The 15,898-nt window shown below is 40.7% G+C and overlaps 2 protein-coding genes across 3 annotated transcripts; both read left to right on the top strand.

Moving 5' to 3' along the window:
* The first annotated feature begins 3,812 nt into the window (after positions 1 to 3,812).
* LOC115153290 (cytochrome P450 26B1-like) lies at positions 3,813 to 9,828 on the top strand. 2 transcript variants are annotated; one of them, XM_029698578.1, is made up of 7 exons: positions 3,813 to 4,104; positions 4,698 to 4,952; positions 5,416 to 5,640; positions 6,003 to 6,278; positions 6,658 to 6,813; positions 7,042 to 7,485; positions 8,123 to 9,828. In XM_029698578.1, exons 2-7 carry the CDS (start codon positions 4,749 to 4,751, stop codon positions 8,468 to 8,470), a joined length of 1,653 nt encoding a protein of 550 aa, XP_029554438.1. In that variant the 5' UTR covers positions 3,813 to 4,104; positions 4,698 to 4,748; the 3' UTR covers positions 8,471 to 9,828. The 2 variants fall into 2 exon arrangements, with proteins under 2 accessions (XP_029554438.1, XP_029554440.1); XM_029698580.1 differs by having other exon boundaries at positions 3,813 to 4,114.
* Positions 9,829 to 11,076: 1,248 nt separating this feature from the next.
* LOC115153291 (cytochrome P450 26A1) lies at positions 11,077 to 14,204 on the top strand. The gene is made up of 7 exons (XM_029698581.1): positions 11,077 to 11,290; positions 11,526 to 11,750; positions 11,900 to 12,181; positions 12,298 to 12,447; positions 12,531 to 12,665; positions 13,010 to 13,162; positions 13,413 to 14,204. Exons 1-7 carry the CDS (start codon positions 11,102 to 11,104, stop codon positions 13,764 to 13,766), a joined length of 1,488 nt encoding a protein of 495 aa, XP_029554441.1. The 5' UTR covers positions 11,077 to 11,101; the 3' UTR covers positions 13,767 to 14,204.
* Positions 14,205 to 15,898: the final 1,694 nt, after the last annotated feature.

Genomic DNA, 15,898 nt, shown 5'->3' with positions numbered 1-15,898 from the left:
TTTTGCACATTCATTTGTCATCCTAATATTGAGCGTTGTGTTCTTGTCTGGATGAAAAGCTCCCTCCACATGTCTAACAAGTTCCTACTTGTCTCCCACAGCAATAGCTGACAGCTTCTGCTTTGGTATTCCCTGTCTCGGCTGTTAAAATGAATAATGGCATTTGGTAAATATCTAGACAAGGGACTGTCTCTACCCCGACTCTCTATCCCCCACCCTCCCTTCCCCTGAGTCGCCTGAGTTGTTGCCTCGCACACTTCAAAGTGAGACTGGGTCACAGTGACTACACTGATCGCTGTTTTAGCTTTCTCTCAAGACACTGCAGAGATTTGCTTGTCTAGCAGGTCCACCTTGCCTAACTATTTTATTTGTTTCACCATTTGAACTCCTACTAAAGCCAGGGCGGAGGTCTGTTCACTGATTGATTTGATAACTAAGTCAATCATGGGAAGTGGTTTCCATCCCAATAAGTTGGTATGTGATGCCATCATTATGTAAAGATTGACTTAGTTATCAAATCAATCAGTGAACAGACCTCTGACCTGGCTTTAGTAGTGGAGTCGTATGAAAGCTCGGTTATAGTGGCGAGGAGAGGAGAGGAGGGGAGCTGCTGCTGGGTCTCAGGCAAGTATTCTGCCCCATGGGAGAGATTAGTCTAAATCCAAATAACTACTGGCAAGCCCTGTCTGTTTACCTGCTGCCTCCCACTCTGGGGGGGGGGGGGGGATAGAGCAGCCCACTGTAGTGGCACCAGGGAGCACAGGGATGGGACTCGCCTCTCAATCACTTTGGGACTTTCCATGTAGGAGCGGCATTAAGCTGGAAATATGAATCATATGTCAAACGCAACTGTGTGGCTTAGCATGCTGATTACATTACACAGTAGCCATGACCTCGTCATGCTGTTATTACCATGACAAGCCTGTTGTCACTTCACTGACCCCCTTTTCTGTGGAGACCTATGATCACACACAGCATAATGACATCCCTGTTGTGACATTGCGTGCAGACTTGCAGGAGTTTCATCAACATCAGAGCAGGAGGAGGGTGTGGGCCAGGTTATGGGCAGGTAATCACTACAACCCAACATGATGAGGAAGGCTATAATATGTGTGAATCTTCCGCAGCATTTCAAACACAAGCTGATCCATGACCAAACGCCCACTGAGGGCAGAGAGGGTACGAAGCAGTGGTAGTAAAATGTCCACTAAGAGATGAAAGGAGGAGAAGTCAAAGCCGAGTCCATCACAAGCTCCAAAGAATCGTCTGCCCTCACAGTAACTGCAGCAACAGAGATATGACATGGCTGGCCGTTTTAATTACGGTGGGTGGGGCCGTCTGTGGTGCTGTCTGTACACTGTAAAAAAATATATATGTTGATTCAATGTACAATTGTAAAGCAACCAGCTGCAAAGGGATTGTGAGTTTGCTCAACATTTGGGTATATAACTGAACAAACATGTATTATTAAGTTATTGAGTTGAATCTGCTAAACTTAGAATTTTAGGTTGAGTGAACATACAATTCAACTTGAGAATTGATTCTACCTTATTTGCATATTTCCCAGTGTAAAATGTAACTCTTTATGACAATACAGTACATGTATCATAAGGCCTTTCTTGGAGGGCTTAGTTACACCTAAGGCAGTGGTCTGAAACTCCTGGTTTACAGGCAACATCAAGCCTGAAAATCACATTTTGCTGGCTTGCAAAGTGATGTGTAAGGATATCCAACAATTTGAACTTTTAATCCCTTGCAACCTGCTTTGAGAATGACTGCTGGGGTAGGGAAGATTGATTATTGAGAACACCCAAATCATTTAAACTGTAAAAAGTCCAACTACTAACAAATTGGATTCTTTAGAAAAATGTATTTATGTTTGTGTAGGATAAGATTATACAACCAATCAATGTAATGCAAAAACACAGGTATTGAAACAAACAATTCTAAAAATGAACCAGCAATAGAGCATGCTGGGAAATATGATAATGAGGCCAACCAACTCACAGAACAAAGCTGATTAAGCAATTGGTTACGTTAGCCTTTTTACAGTGTAGATTATGGACTGTGTTGCCGTTTTAATTACGACATACATTTCCCATATGTTAGCTGCCAGTCAAAGCGTGCAACAGTTAAACCAAAACGAACCGAAACTAACTAACGGTTAAAGTTAGGTATTAATTCAAAATTGTTAAGGTAAGGGTTAAGGTTTAGGATAGCGTTAAAACAAGTGCCTGGCACTGCGATTAAACCTGCGATCATCAGAGCCATAGCACCCTCAACCCCAACCTTGAGACAAATAGATGGTTAAAGGTGCTAGCGTTGCCCTATAGTGGATGGCAGGAAATTTCCATGGAAATAAAAACATTTAAATGACACCCCAGGCCATAATTTCACAATTTCAATTAATTAGTCTTACTCTGTCATGGAATTTTGATTCAAAGAGAATCTATTTTTAAAACCACTAATTAAGTCGTTTTTTTGCATAAACTGGGAATTTGATATTTTTGACTGAATTTATGATTGTCTGTTTTTTTTTATATCTGCAAAGTAGTTAAAACGTTGTCAGCACCACTTCAAGGGACACATACGCACTATGACATAGCTTTCGCTATAGAAGGCTCAATGAAAATGTGTTAATAGTGCATCCTTCTACTGGTGCCCTCCACATAGGGTGCATGACAGGCTTATGAGAAAAATTGGGAAATGGTTGATATAACTGTTATAACATCCGTTATTAAGGCTAACTGTTAATAGTTTATTGGTACTTAACAGGTCCTAATGGTGAAAATTATGTGACCCTTGTTGGCTATACAAAAAAGTGTCCAAACATGTTCATCAGCCATATAGATTTAGCTAGAATGGGTCATAACACACCAAATTACTGTTGAGAGTGACAACATTGGATAATTAACTGTTTACAATGTGAGGCCAAAGTCTGAAATTATACTTAAAATCCCCCTGAAGATAAAATTACAATTTTCATTTCACAATAAAAAACACAAGACAGACTTTTTTGCAACACATTTATCTATTTTATCATGTCATCATTTATCTTTTTTTTCGATTTCTTTTACTAGATACAAATATTTGCAATTAAAATGATGAGACTTTAGGCTACCCTCTCCTATTTTGCAGTACTTTGTTTCACCATTCAGGTGGCGAATTTGGCCTCCAATCCAAACTGTGCAACAGGTGTTCCTTCTGTTCCATGAATGGAAAAGGAACACACCTGGAAGAACTGAGGTAACCGGGTGATCGGCATCTCTGGGGAACGCTTCCACCCAGCCATCACTCATCAACAGTGAATATGAGAGGAACCCCATTTATAATCAGAAGAATGTTAACTCAACCGCGCCTAAAGCGTTCACCGAAGTTTTTATGAAAAGTTAATGTATTGACATTTATTTTGACTTTTTTTTATATAGTATCTAAAATAATCAATCGTACCTTTAAATTAACACGTTTAGTCTGTGATTTGACCATTAAATAGGAAGAAATTCAACTGCGTAAAGTTACAGGACAAATCATCCTGAAACCTAGGTTTGGGATAATTTACTCCCGTTAGATTAAGTTATAGAAAATCTAAATAGGCAATATTTTTTCTCGGATAAATAGTCCTATGCTTTTGCAGGTTTAATTCATCTTGAAAGCATGACAACTTGTTCAGGTTATTGTTTATGTGTTGGCCTAAATCTATTATTTTTCACGCAGGCAATACAGAGACATTGCACCATGTCCATACCTATTGAGGACTGGTCTGTGTGAACTGAAGAGTCAGTCAAACTGAGGGATTTCAGCGATTGGTTGGTTACCTGTCTCCTCAATCCGCTGCCATTCGATCCACATACCCTACACGCTCTTTCAAAGACGCCCCGCTCGCGCTCACTCAATCTCCGAGTGCTATATGATCACAAACTTTTCTCCAATCCTGGCGATGTGTCAAGCTCTTTAGATATTCAAAACAACGTTATACGTCATCTGCGAAGGTGGATCATATAGTGTTCCAATATTTATAAAGCGCAGTGCGAACCATACATTGTGGAGGAAAACGTTTGGAGTTTCTCGCTGCTGTCAGCGACTTGGTTCTACATTTAAGACGAGGTAAGACGAGGTACATCCCCTTCTTCAATATTCGAGTTGTTTTCTGTGGTGTTTTGGTGTTTTCTCAAGCTTCAAACACTTTTAATCTAGGCTACTTTTTTAAAGGCATAGACTATTATTCTTAGTCAGCATCCGCCTTGGATGCGTTGGCCAACTGTACTGTATTTCAATCAATGTGAATTTATCCCCCTGCTTTTGTCTGATTTATTACCTACCATGCACTGTAAACGCGGGACGCCTTGGGGTTATTGAGCCCCCTGGACTGTATAAACGCACATAAATAGACAAGCCGGCGCATGTAACCTGTAAAAGCTTTTGGAATACTTGTCAGTTTCTCTTCATTTAAGGGGTGGTAAATGGAGGCGGAATGAAGGAGAATTCCAGTAGATGTAATATCGTTAAGCCTATTTAATTTCGTTTAGATTATTTCAACAATTTATTCTGCATAATTATCAGAAACCAGGCTTGCCATATAAATATGTGTCGGACACCTTACAAGTGAAATAAGTTGCATTAGAAATAATTTCAACCTAAAAGCTCTATGAACGTTTTTTTGTTTGTTTCCAATGAAATGTTTTCTCTCTCCTGGACAGAGAAAAGAAGCACGCGTCAGAGTTTGCACAGTAGCACGTGGATGTTTGGAAATGTTCCTTCTGGAGCTCAGTCACTTGTCAGCGCTGCTCACAGCGCTCATGTCTGTGCTCTCCGCCCTGATCCTGCTTGCCGTCTCCAGGCAACTGTGGACTTTCAGGTGGACCATTATGCGGGACAAGGAGTGCAAGTTCCCGCTGCCCAATGGGTCCATGGGCTGGCCGCTGGTGGGAGAAACTTTCCACTGGCTCTTTCAGGTATGAGGAGTGTTGCGTTTTTTTACAAGCGTTCTAAGATAGGCTATAGGCCTTTACGCGACGTATGTCACCATGCATGTGTTGAGCTAAAGAATTTGGTTTGTGTTAAAAAAAAGTTGCTTTATCTCATGCAATTAGTGTAATTAAAAGATTATGTAAACAAAAAAACAGTACACAACTTATTTAAAAAAAAAACATTGGCTCTCAGTTCAGTAGGCCTAGATAATGTGTCCATGGAACTATACATGTGTGGACTTGATGAGCGCATGTAATTCATTCTTGCGGTGAAAACAGACGTTTTCACTTCACTTCCACACCGCTTTCCTGTAGGAATGCATTCTGCTTCCAGACTGGGCGTAAACTAAGAGGCACGGGTATAGCCATAAGGCTACGCGCCCTCTATAGTACACGTGAAATTAACAACCCCTTTACAGCTTTTGTGTGTGTTTGTGTTTTATGACAGGGATCCAACTTCCACATCTCCAGGAGAGAGAAGCATGGCAACGTTTTTAAAACTCACCTTTTAGGAAAGCCTGTTATCCGGGTAACTGGTGCAGAAAACATCCGTAAAATCTTGCTTGGAGAACACAACTTGGTCTGCACGCAGTGGCCCCAGAGCACCCGGATTATCCTGGGACCAAACACCCTGGTCAACTCTATCGGAGAGCTGCACAAGAAGAAGAGAAAAGTAAGGATGAAAAGAAGATTAGTAAAAACGATTAGTAAAATCGATGACATGAAAATGTCTCATAAGCGTATAGTCTGCCGGAGACAACTTGGTGAGGCATGGTCATCTTCTAGGCCTGCAAACTGAACGCATCTTCAAAGGAAATGCAGAATAGGCCTATTACTTGCCAGAGAGAGAAATCAAGGCAATAAAATAGGCATTTAATTTCCTGCTGTTGTTATTGAGTTTTTACATAGAGCATAGGCAATAAATAGATAAGTATAGGGAGAATTAATTTCGTCTCAAGTATTGTTCAATTGTTGTCTGGAGTGCCTTGTACCATCCAGGTGATAACTTTTTATTATGCTTTCCTTTCCTTTAAGATCTTAGCAAAAGTGTTTAGCCGCGGGGCCTTGGAGACTTACCTACCCCGCTTGCAAGATATTGTCAAGTCTGAAATTGCAAAGTGGTGCTCGGAGCCTGGCCCAGTGGATGTTTACGTCGCAGCCAAATCTCTCACATTTCGCATTGCAGTCAGAGTCTTGTTGGGACTGAAGATGGAGGAAAAACGCATAGTATACCTTTCTAAGATCTTTGAGCAACTCATGAACAACCTCTTCTCATTACCAGTTGACGCACCTATGAGTGGCCTCCGCAAAGTGAGTAAGCCTATAGCCAACAATGTTATAATGCTGTAAAATTATTCGCATATTTTATTTATGTTTTAATCATTGTTAAAAGGTTTGGATAATGCAGAGAAATTATAACCCGAAATGATAACTCTTATGTATTATCGATATCTTTACATGTTCTCAAAAAACAATTGTAGCCTAATTCATATTGTATGGTGTGGCATGACGAACTATTTTTCTTTAGTTAATAACTTGCATGGATAACAAAAAACTTGCACATCCAAATGTATTAGTACAGCCGAATGGGCAATTCTACATATAATAGAATGTCAAACACTGGATGGAAATATCCAATCAAGGCAGCTAAATATCGATAAGACTATGCTGATGTATGTTTTCTTCTCAGGGGATTAAAGCCAGGGAAATCCTACATACGTGCATGCAGAAAATCATAGAGGAGAAAATGCAGAAACAACAGTCTGAGGAGTACTATGACGCTTTCGATTACATGTTGAGCAGTGCCAAGGAAAACGGACATGAACTGAGCATGCAGGAGTTGAAGGTAAATTATAGTTTAAAAAAACAGCCCAGTCTTGTTCTGTGTATCCATTCTGCTTTGGCTATATACATGTAATACACAACATCCCACATTTTCCATTGTATAGTCTTATTTGGAAGTTTATAGCCTAGTATTTTGAAATGACCAATTATTTACTTTGGATCACCAGAGCAAATGCCCAATATTGTAGCCTAAATAAAAGGTTAATTGTGTTCTGTCTCTGGTGTCTAGGAAACTGCGGTGGAGTTAATATTTGCTGCTCACTCAACTACGGCCAGTGCTTCCACTTCGCTAATTCTTCAGCTCCTGCGGCACCCCGCTGTGGTGGAGAAAGCCCAGATAGAGCTGGAGTCAGAGGGTCTCGGCTACGACGCACACAGCGCCCACAGCTGCTCCGGCAAAGAAAATGGTCTGAAATGTCCTCTTGCGGTCGAACAAGGGGAACATCGGCCTCTAGACGCAGAGACCACCCCGTTGATGAATGGGAACGGGACTGTTCATTGCGCACCGGATGAAAACGAAGAGGCACGGTGTTCTCGGTCTCATATTCCTTGCTTAACTATGGAGAAACTGAGCCAGCTCCGTTACATTGACTGTGTCGTCAAGGAGGTGCTGCGGTTTCTCCCGCCAGTATCTGGAGGATACAGGACGGTGCTGCAAACATTCGAATTGGACGTAAGTATATCATACGCGAGCTTCTCGAGCACCGCGGAAGCGCACTATGAAAGCTGACCTTAGATAAACCCCATGAACAGGCCACACATCATTAGGATACATTCGATCTACTGTGATGTCGGGAAATTAGTCCCTCAACTGGCTAGAACATAAGCCAATATTCTAAAGCATATACAACGAAATTTCAGTATTTTAATTGGGTGAGTTTTCAATTGACCATAATGCGTGTGCGCTCAAGTGCATCTCCCAATCATTGCTCCATAAAGTTACAAATAGATTCACGTAGGCTATGATTTGATAGATAGAGTGAACTGAGATTACTCGGTTAAACGCGTAAATAACTTTGACGCCGTCTGGATATACTCTATTAGGCCATTTGCCCAAGGATGGATACAATGAGATGTATTCTAGTCGGGTTATTAAAACTTGATTAATACTGATTAACTTACAATTGATGTATGTTTATGGTCTATGTGATATGTTGTGAGATACAGATGATACTGCCTTAACATTTCAGAAAGTCAAAGAGCATTAATAAATCTGACCACAAAGAGGTTTTCACTTGCCAATAGCGACTTTTTATCTTGTCAGGATTGTGTTGAAGTTTGAATTTTTGTTTTGTCTCTCTTCTTCCAAGGGCTACCAGATTCCTAAAGGATGGAGTGTGATGTACAGCATCCGAGACACACATGAGACAGCTGCAGTGTTCCAGAGCCCTGAGATCTTCGACCCAGACCGCTTCGGTTCCGAGCGTGACGAGAGCAAGACTGGGCGCTTTAATTACGTTCCATTTGGTGGCGGAATAAGGAGTTGTGTCGGAAAGGAACTTGCCCAAATGATATTAAAAACCCTGGCCGTTGAGGTGATTGGCACGTGCAAATGGACCCTCGCCACGGATACATTCCCCAAGATGCAGACGGTGCCAATAGTCCATCCCGTCAATGGACTGCATGTGCATTTCAATTACGATAGCCTACTCCGATAGAGTATAGATAATGAATTGTGTTGTTAAAGACATTAAGCTCATGAACTTTTCGCAATTACAATATTAAGTTATTAAATCAGAATACATAGTCAAGAAAACGTTCCTCTTCGTTCCGAATATCGTGGAAATGGTAGAATCATGGTGGTCATTGAAGAGTGGAAGCAAGGCATGTTGCCAGTGACCTTCGATGACCTGCTTATCGCCAAGATCGCCTTTTTTCACCCACTGGGAAAGGTGACGGGAAACTTTTGCTATTGTTCACGGACATCTGGGCGCTCACTTTATAACATAGCAAATTGAAAGATTATATATCATTTTTAAGCACCCTAATAGTGAACGAGTAGGGCTTTCTTCTCAGAACAAACATTATCTGTGCTCAGGATGTGCGTCTATAATGTCCGTCTATAATGCGAAACTGTCTTACAGATCTTGCACTTGGTCTCCACGAAATACATTTAGAAATACCTTCCAAATGTATGTGTTTATGTGCAGTAGGCCTATGTGAGTAGATATAAATGAGATATAGGCCAACAGTAGGCTATGTTATGTGTGTATAAAATGAAGTAGTACAAATAAGCTTTATTTATAGAACATTTCGGCTAAGTCTGTGTTAAGATGGAATAATTATGAATATACCTAGTTATTTAGATATCATAAGACATTAACTAATGTAAAGCATAGACCGTTAAAACAAACCATATAGGCCTAGAGCTTTTATTCGATTATTTAGAGGGTATACATCAAAATGCAATTATATAACGTTACCTAGAGAATATAACCAATTATTATTATTATTATTATTACTACATGTGTCATCTTTATAAATAATCGCTTGTTGATTTTGAAGCATGATGGAAGCGCTGTGAAATGACTCAGTTAATTAAGATGGATTCATGGAAGGAGATAGCACTTTTTCTCCTTTACGGAGTGTGTATATACAGTATTTGTCCTATTGATTCAATATGTGTATTTTTTTGTGTATTGCTCGTATTATCTATAGAACGATGTAAAGATTAAATTGCAAAAAGGTGTATTTTTGCCATTGGATAGGAAATTCTACCATGACAAAATGTGCAATTGTTGCCATCATGTTAACCACAATGAATAGATTCCCGTTCGATTAAAAGAAAAATATGAAATTGTTTATAGATAAAATGGTTAAGGTTTTAATCATATGACATTTGAACTTGTGCCAGTATTATCACAGTATAAGCCTATTCAATCTTTCATGAAATATTGTATGTTTTTAATTGGATATGCCGAAATATAGTCAATTGTTAGCGTAAAGTGTAAAGTCTTATTCTTAAATGGGTCTGTTTTCGTTCACCAACTCATAACATTAAATTCCATAACCAAAAGGAAGATTTGCATATCATCTGAAAGGCTCCGCCCTCGAAGATGAACTGAACCTGCAAGAGATTACACCTTCAGAGTGAACTCGGATGGCAGTGTGACCCTCTAGTGAACCAGTTAACTTTGCCCTATTGACCCTCAATTTAGTTGACGGCTTTGTTAGCTGCACTTCACAGGCTGTGATCACAACACCAATGATATTTCACAGCATCATTTTCACAGCAAAGAATGGTAAGCCAATAGCTCACTATCTGAATTTCCTCTATAGATTACGGAAATTATTTATCCCCCCCCTCCCCCCCCCCCCCCACACACACACACACACACACACACACACACACACACACACACACACACACACACACACGCACACATACACACTCTTGTCATGATTGACAGAATAGATGACTGTAAGACTGTAATGACGCGAACCCCTCTCTATTTATGTGTGCTATAGGGCCCTGTAACTCGTTATTTGATGGACAGTGAACTTGGCGACATTTTGGCGCCGGAGTTCACACGGATGTCACCGTCCGTGTTGTAGGTCACATGCAGGTCAGCGCATGGGAATGGGACAGAGCGTCACTGCCCCCATCTCTGTTGGAATCGCGCTGCGGTCATGGGTTTTAAACACAGGGTCCAAAGAGGATGGTGATTTGTAGTGTTAGATGGCATCGCCATTTCAAAGTAATATAATAATTAACTGTAAGCCCATTGAGTAGCCTAAACTAAATACAAAACATGAATTCATTGCCGTTTGAAAAATATAAGACAATACATTGATATGCATACACAGTGAACACAGAAGCAACGCTTCTCATAGCCTACTGACCCATGCGTCAAGCCTGGGTGTCCTCTTCATGGGAAGTATAATACATTTTCTAAAGTAATCACGCCCGATTTGTCTCATACTGTGTAGGCCCTAACACAACTACAGTGATGCGTGCACGCTGTAAATTAACAACACGATATATTGGGTAACCGAAGAGGTCATTTTCAAAGCCAAAGGCTTGCATTCTGTTGTGGGGCTACTGTATAGGTGGTAGCCTATGCGCACCCAAGAAATGGTTAAACATTCGGGCCTGTCCGCTGTGGGCGGAGCACGGGGCGCGCGAGCAAGAGCTGCACAATTAAAGATGAACTCTGAGTGAACTAATTTGTCTGACCCAAGGTAAGATGGGGCAAATAGTAGGGGGGAAACGGGCGTATAAAAGCGCAGAATGTGGGGTGAGACATACCAGTCCACTCCTGCGGTCCATCCTTACACTTCTCCTCGAGATGGGTTTCTACACGTTATTCGTAACATGTCTTTGCACTCTCCTGCTCCCACTCCTTCTGATCGTGACGGCGATGAAACTGTGGGAAATGTACGTCATTAGTGGAAGTGATCCAACCTGTCCGAGTCCTCTTCCTCCGGGTACCATGGGACTGCCCTTCCTTGGCGAGACGCTTCAGATGGTCCTACAGGTAACTGATGATGGAAACAAACTGAAAACTCAGTTCCTCCCTGTATTTGCACTGTGCAGCAGGCTGCTATTGATTAGTTATTGTTAGGGTTATGCATCAGGCTCAAATGTCCTACTAGAAAACAGTATGCTATTGAATAAATTGAAAGATTGTTATGTAGCCTAATTCAAGCCATTTATATGAATGACATTTACAGTATCTATTCATCCATTATTCTTCTTATTTATATTTCTAGAGAAGAAAATTCCTAAAAATAAAACGTCAAAAATATGGATATATTTATAAGACGCATCTCTTTGGGAGTCCCACGGTGCGGGTAATGGGTTCAGAACATGTGAAACAGATTCTGATGTCGGAACACAAATTGGTCGCCGCTCAGTGGCCAGCATCAGTGCGACTCATTCTCGGGTCGCACGCCCTCTCCAATGCGCATGGCGCGCTCCACAAGAGCAAGAAAAAGGTAGGAAATACGTAGAGTAGCCTACATGTCTGTGTAGGAAGCTCATGGTTTATGCTTACGATGAAAAACAAAATTGTAATTTACCTTGCCTTTTCACAGCGGTGTCCTTATAACGTGCCCTTAAAGCGCTCTCTCCTGTTTGCCTGCAGGCGATCATGAAAGCCTTTTCTGGAGAAGCCCTGAAAGAGTATATTCCTGTGATCCGGGAGGAGGTGAGATGCGCAGTGCATAGCTGGCTGCAAAGCGACTCTTGTGTGCTAGTGTACCCAGAGATGAAGCGCCTCATGTTCCGCATCGCAATGAGGATCCTGCTTGGCTTCGAGCCCGAGCAAACAAAGACCGACGAGCTGGAATTAGTGGAAGCGTTCAAAGAAATGATAAATAACCTTTTCTCCCTACCAATCGATGTTCCTTTCAGCGGCTTGTACCGGGTAAGTTGTCTGTCAAATGATAAGATTGATTGATTAGAACAGCCCTGGCCTGCATCACATGGGGCTCCAGTGTGAGCGCAACATTTTTGACCGATATTTTTCACCATTCAATTTAGGGTCTGAGAGCACGCAACATCATCCACTCAAAGATAGAGCAAAACATCAAAAATAAGCTGTCCAATATTGATAACAACAATAACTACAAAGATGCTCTGCAGTTATTGATTGAGAATGGAGAGAGGAACGAGGAGCGACTAAGCATGGAGGTAATCAAATGCCTTTCATTTAGCAATTTGATTCTATACACTGTCATTTACTCCATGAACCGTTCTTTAATTGTTTCCCTCAGGAGATAAAAGAGTCTGCCACAGAATTGCTATTCGGTGGCCACGAGACGACAGCGAGCACTGCGACCTCTCTGGTGATGTTTCTCGGGCTGCATGCACATGTCATGCGTAAAATGCGCCATGAGCTTCAGGAGAAGGTTGGTATCACTCTGTATCATCAAAAGACAACATGGCAACATTGTATATGGCACTTGATTCTTGTTGTGCCAATGACATGGGACAATACATATTTAACATGATTTGAAACCATAAATCATTTGTTTACAAAGTCTTCCATGACAACAAAATAATAATCAATGGAGGCCCATCTTTTTTTGGTTATGATGCGATTAAGATTAGACACAACTCTCATTAAAGTATTTATAAATGATATTCTTCCAAATCTAGGGCTATATTTAATTGATTGAATTTTCTGTACATCTCACTTGCGAGATTCATGTCCCCCTATCTATGTGTTTATAATATATACATATTTTTACAGCATTTGTTGGGAGCCCAGTCTGAGGACAAACCACTGAGTATTGAGTTGTTGGAACAGTTGAAGTACACCAGCTGTGTCATCAAAGAAACTCTCCGTATAAACCCTCCTGTCCCTGGTGGCTTCCGTGTGGCACTGAAGACATTTGAGCTCAATGTAAGTAAACCTATGTTGTAGCATCTGAAATGACATTTACACCAGATTTTAGGCTAAACGTTTAAAGGAGGCATAATTGATTGTTTTGAGAGCCACAAAATGGAAACCATGTCCTGTTATAGTATATGCGTTTTTCTACAAATATATCATCACAACGTGGTAGCAGCTCTGTGTATAATGATTGGAAGAAAATTGTTGGAAGTCATTGCCGTACCCACCCCACCTAACGACCTAAAGTGTGTTTCCTCAGGGATACCAGATTCCCAAGGGTTGGAAAGTCATCTACAGCATCTGTGACACACACGACGTGCTGGACACACTTATAAACAAGGAGGCGTTTCAGCCAGAGAGGTTCTTGGACAAGTCACCAGATGACTCCTCCCGGTTCGGTTACATCCCATTTGGGGGTGGTGCGAGGACGTGTGTGGGTAAAGAGTTTGCTAAAGTTGTACTTAAGGTGTTCCTGGTCGAGGTGGTCACCAAATGCGACTGGACTCTGTTAAACGGACCCCCGACAATGAAAACAGGCCCAACCGTTTATCCAGTGGACAATCTGCCCACAAAGTTCAGCAGATATGGTGACAAATGTATCCAGAACAACTGATAGTGAAAAATTCACATTTATGTAAATACACTTGTTAATATTTAAGATAGACGTATCATGTATATTACATATATTTTGTAATATAAATATTTATGTAAACCCCACTAGCATTGTAAAAGCAACATTTTTAGAAGCACTTCAGGTTAATGCACTTCGATAGTTTTGAGACATAATTTTATGTATATTTTGAAATGTAATTGTTTTTCATCTGTACTTGATAATTTTCATGCAGCTTTACTGTTTTGTTGCATTTGGAATGTTTTCAATAAAATAAATGTACTATTATTATGAATAGTTGATTTTTCACTTTAAATCTGTCTAAATCAAAACCATTTCAATTTTCCCAAGTTCTCTGACATGGCATTGATAGAGCCCAATGTTTTCATGTCAAATGTTCCTCTATCCCCAAATAAATCATTGTTGGTTCAATTGCTTGAAGAAATATACATGTGTTGTTATTGGCACCACTTCCTGTTATTGTATCACACTATGGATCTAGTTGTATGCCCATTCTTCAAGCACACGTCAGTGTACATTCACTCCATGCTACAATAACTATTACACTTACGCATAATAAGACCCCAAATTATTTTAGGCAATGTCAACGGTGATGAATTTGAATCCAAAGGCGACACAGAGAGGGACAGGATGTTAGACCCTCCAGATGAGTGTGGAGAGGATAGGCATGTGACTTCATGGGAAGCCTGAATGGTGAGTCTTAAAATACTAGTAAATATTTATCCCTCAATGTTTATTTAAAGTATTTTTGTGCTCTCAGGATGTTCTTTAAATGGCTTTGCATATACTTGATTTATTGATTTGTTCTTCTCTGACCATGATTAGACCATCATAACTACCCTGCGAGGCTGCACAGTCAAGCCGAATGCACTGTAATCAAGCCTGCTAAGCATGCCCACACACACACACACACACACACACACACACACACACACACACACACACACACACACACACACACACACACACACACACACACACACACACACACACACACACACACACACACACACACACACAGCTAATAAGCTGAACCAGGCTTTAAATAGGGCAAGTGTGGCAAAATAGTGAGCATGAAAAGACAAGGAAAAGGTAAATAGCACTTAAACAGATACCTTCCCCCGCTTGCTTCTCCTCATGTGGGTGAAAATGTGACTTTTCACTTTGTACCAGGGTGGATGAAAGCACTTATAATGTCATTTGCATGTCTGATGCACTCTTGCCCCCTCGTTGAACCATATCAGTCCACCTAACTCTCAATCAGATTACCTATTAGCAGCCCATTGGTATTATATATAATCAAGAGGGAGAGGCTTTTCAGAGGACGCCTCAGGGTCAAGGAGAGTTCAGTGATAAGAAAAGGGCCCTGAGGTTACAGTGATGAGGTTGGGGATGGCCTTTCATCTGCCTATTCAAATAGTTTGCTGATCAATAAAGAAAAGTAAAACAATTGTCAGCAAGAAGGTTAATAGCGATATTTCATGCATTTCACATTTGAATTTCATCTGCTGTAAAAGGCTTTATTGGCCAATAAAAGTCACACCGTAAACAAGTATGTTCATGATCTCTTAGAACTCTTGTGTGGGCTTCGGTTCAAAGACACTTTGAAAGCGTTAACGGACAACGATTTGTGAAATGAGAGGTAGCAGAGAGGAAAAGGCAAAGTGAGAGGCGAGAGGTTTTACTCTGCCTAAAATCTGTCCACTAAAATAAGCCCACGAAGTTAGGAATTTTTGTATGGTCAATGAGTTTTGAATTTGGTCAACAAAAATTGTAATTGCTAATTTGCTACATGAGGCTTATTTGATTGAATAGAAGTTTCTTAGTGGTTAGCTTCTTACAAATTCACTGATATAAGTGGACGCACGTGTCGTTTCGTCAAATTTATATACAACATTAAATATCGGAGTTGTGCCTGTTGTCACAGAGATAGATAGAGGACTCATCATGTAAACTCAGCAAAAAAAGAAACGTCCCTTTTCAGGACCCTGTCTTTCAAAGATAATTCGTATAAATCCAAATAACTTCACAGATTCATTGTAAAGGGTTTAAACACTGTTTCCCATGCGTGTTCAGTGAACCATAAACGATTAATGAACATGCACCTATGGAAC

This window comes from Salmo trutta, chromosome 18, assembly GCF_901001165.1.
Source record: "Salmo trutta chromosome 18, fSalTru1.1, whole genome shotgun sequence".
Lineage (NCBI taxonomy): Eukaryota > Metazoa > Chordata > Actinopteri > Salmoniformes > Salmonidae > Salmo > Salmo trutta.
The sequence above is the reverse complement of the archived record's forward strand: the minus strand, read 5'-3'. Positions and strand labels throughout refer to the sequence as shown.

What these genes read in the sequence shown, in the direction of transcription:
- LOC115153290 (XM_029698578.1), top strand. Translation starts at nt 4,749, where the DNA reads ATGTTCCTTCTGGAGCTCAGTCACTTGTCAGCGCTGCTCACAGCGCTC. An exon ending in CTTTCCACTGGCTCTTTCAG is followed by an intron (nt 4,953 to 5,415) that starts GTATGAGGAGTG and finishes GTTTTATGACAG; the next exon opens with GGATCCAACTTCCACATCTC. An exon ending in TGAGCATGCAGGAGTTGAAG is followed by an intron (nt 6,814 to 7,041) that starts GTAAATTATAGT and finishes TCTGGTGTCTAG; the next exon opens with GAAACTGCGGTGGAGTTAAT.
- LOC115153291 (XM_029698581.1), top strand. Translation starts at nt 11,102, where the DNA reads ATGGGTTTCTACACGTTATTCGTAACATGTCTTTGCACTCTCCTGCTC. An exon ending in CTTTCAGCGGCTTGTACCGG is followed by an intron (nt 12,182 to 12,297) that starts GTAAGTTGTCTG and finishes CATTCAATTTAG; the next exon opens with GGTCTGAGAGCACGCAACAT. An exon ending in TGAAGACATTTGAGCTCAAT is followed by an intron (nt 13,163 to 13,412) that starts GTAAGTAAACCT and finishes GTGTTTCCTCAG; the next exon opens with GGATACCAGATTCCCAAGGG.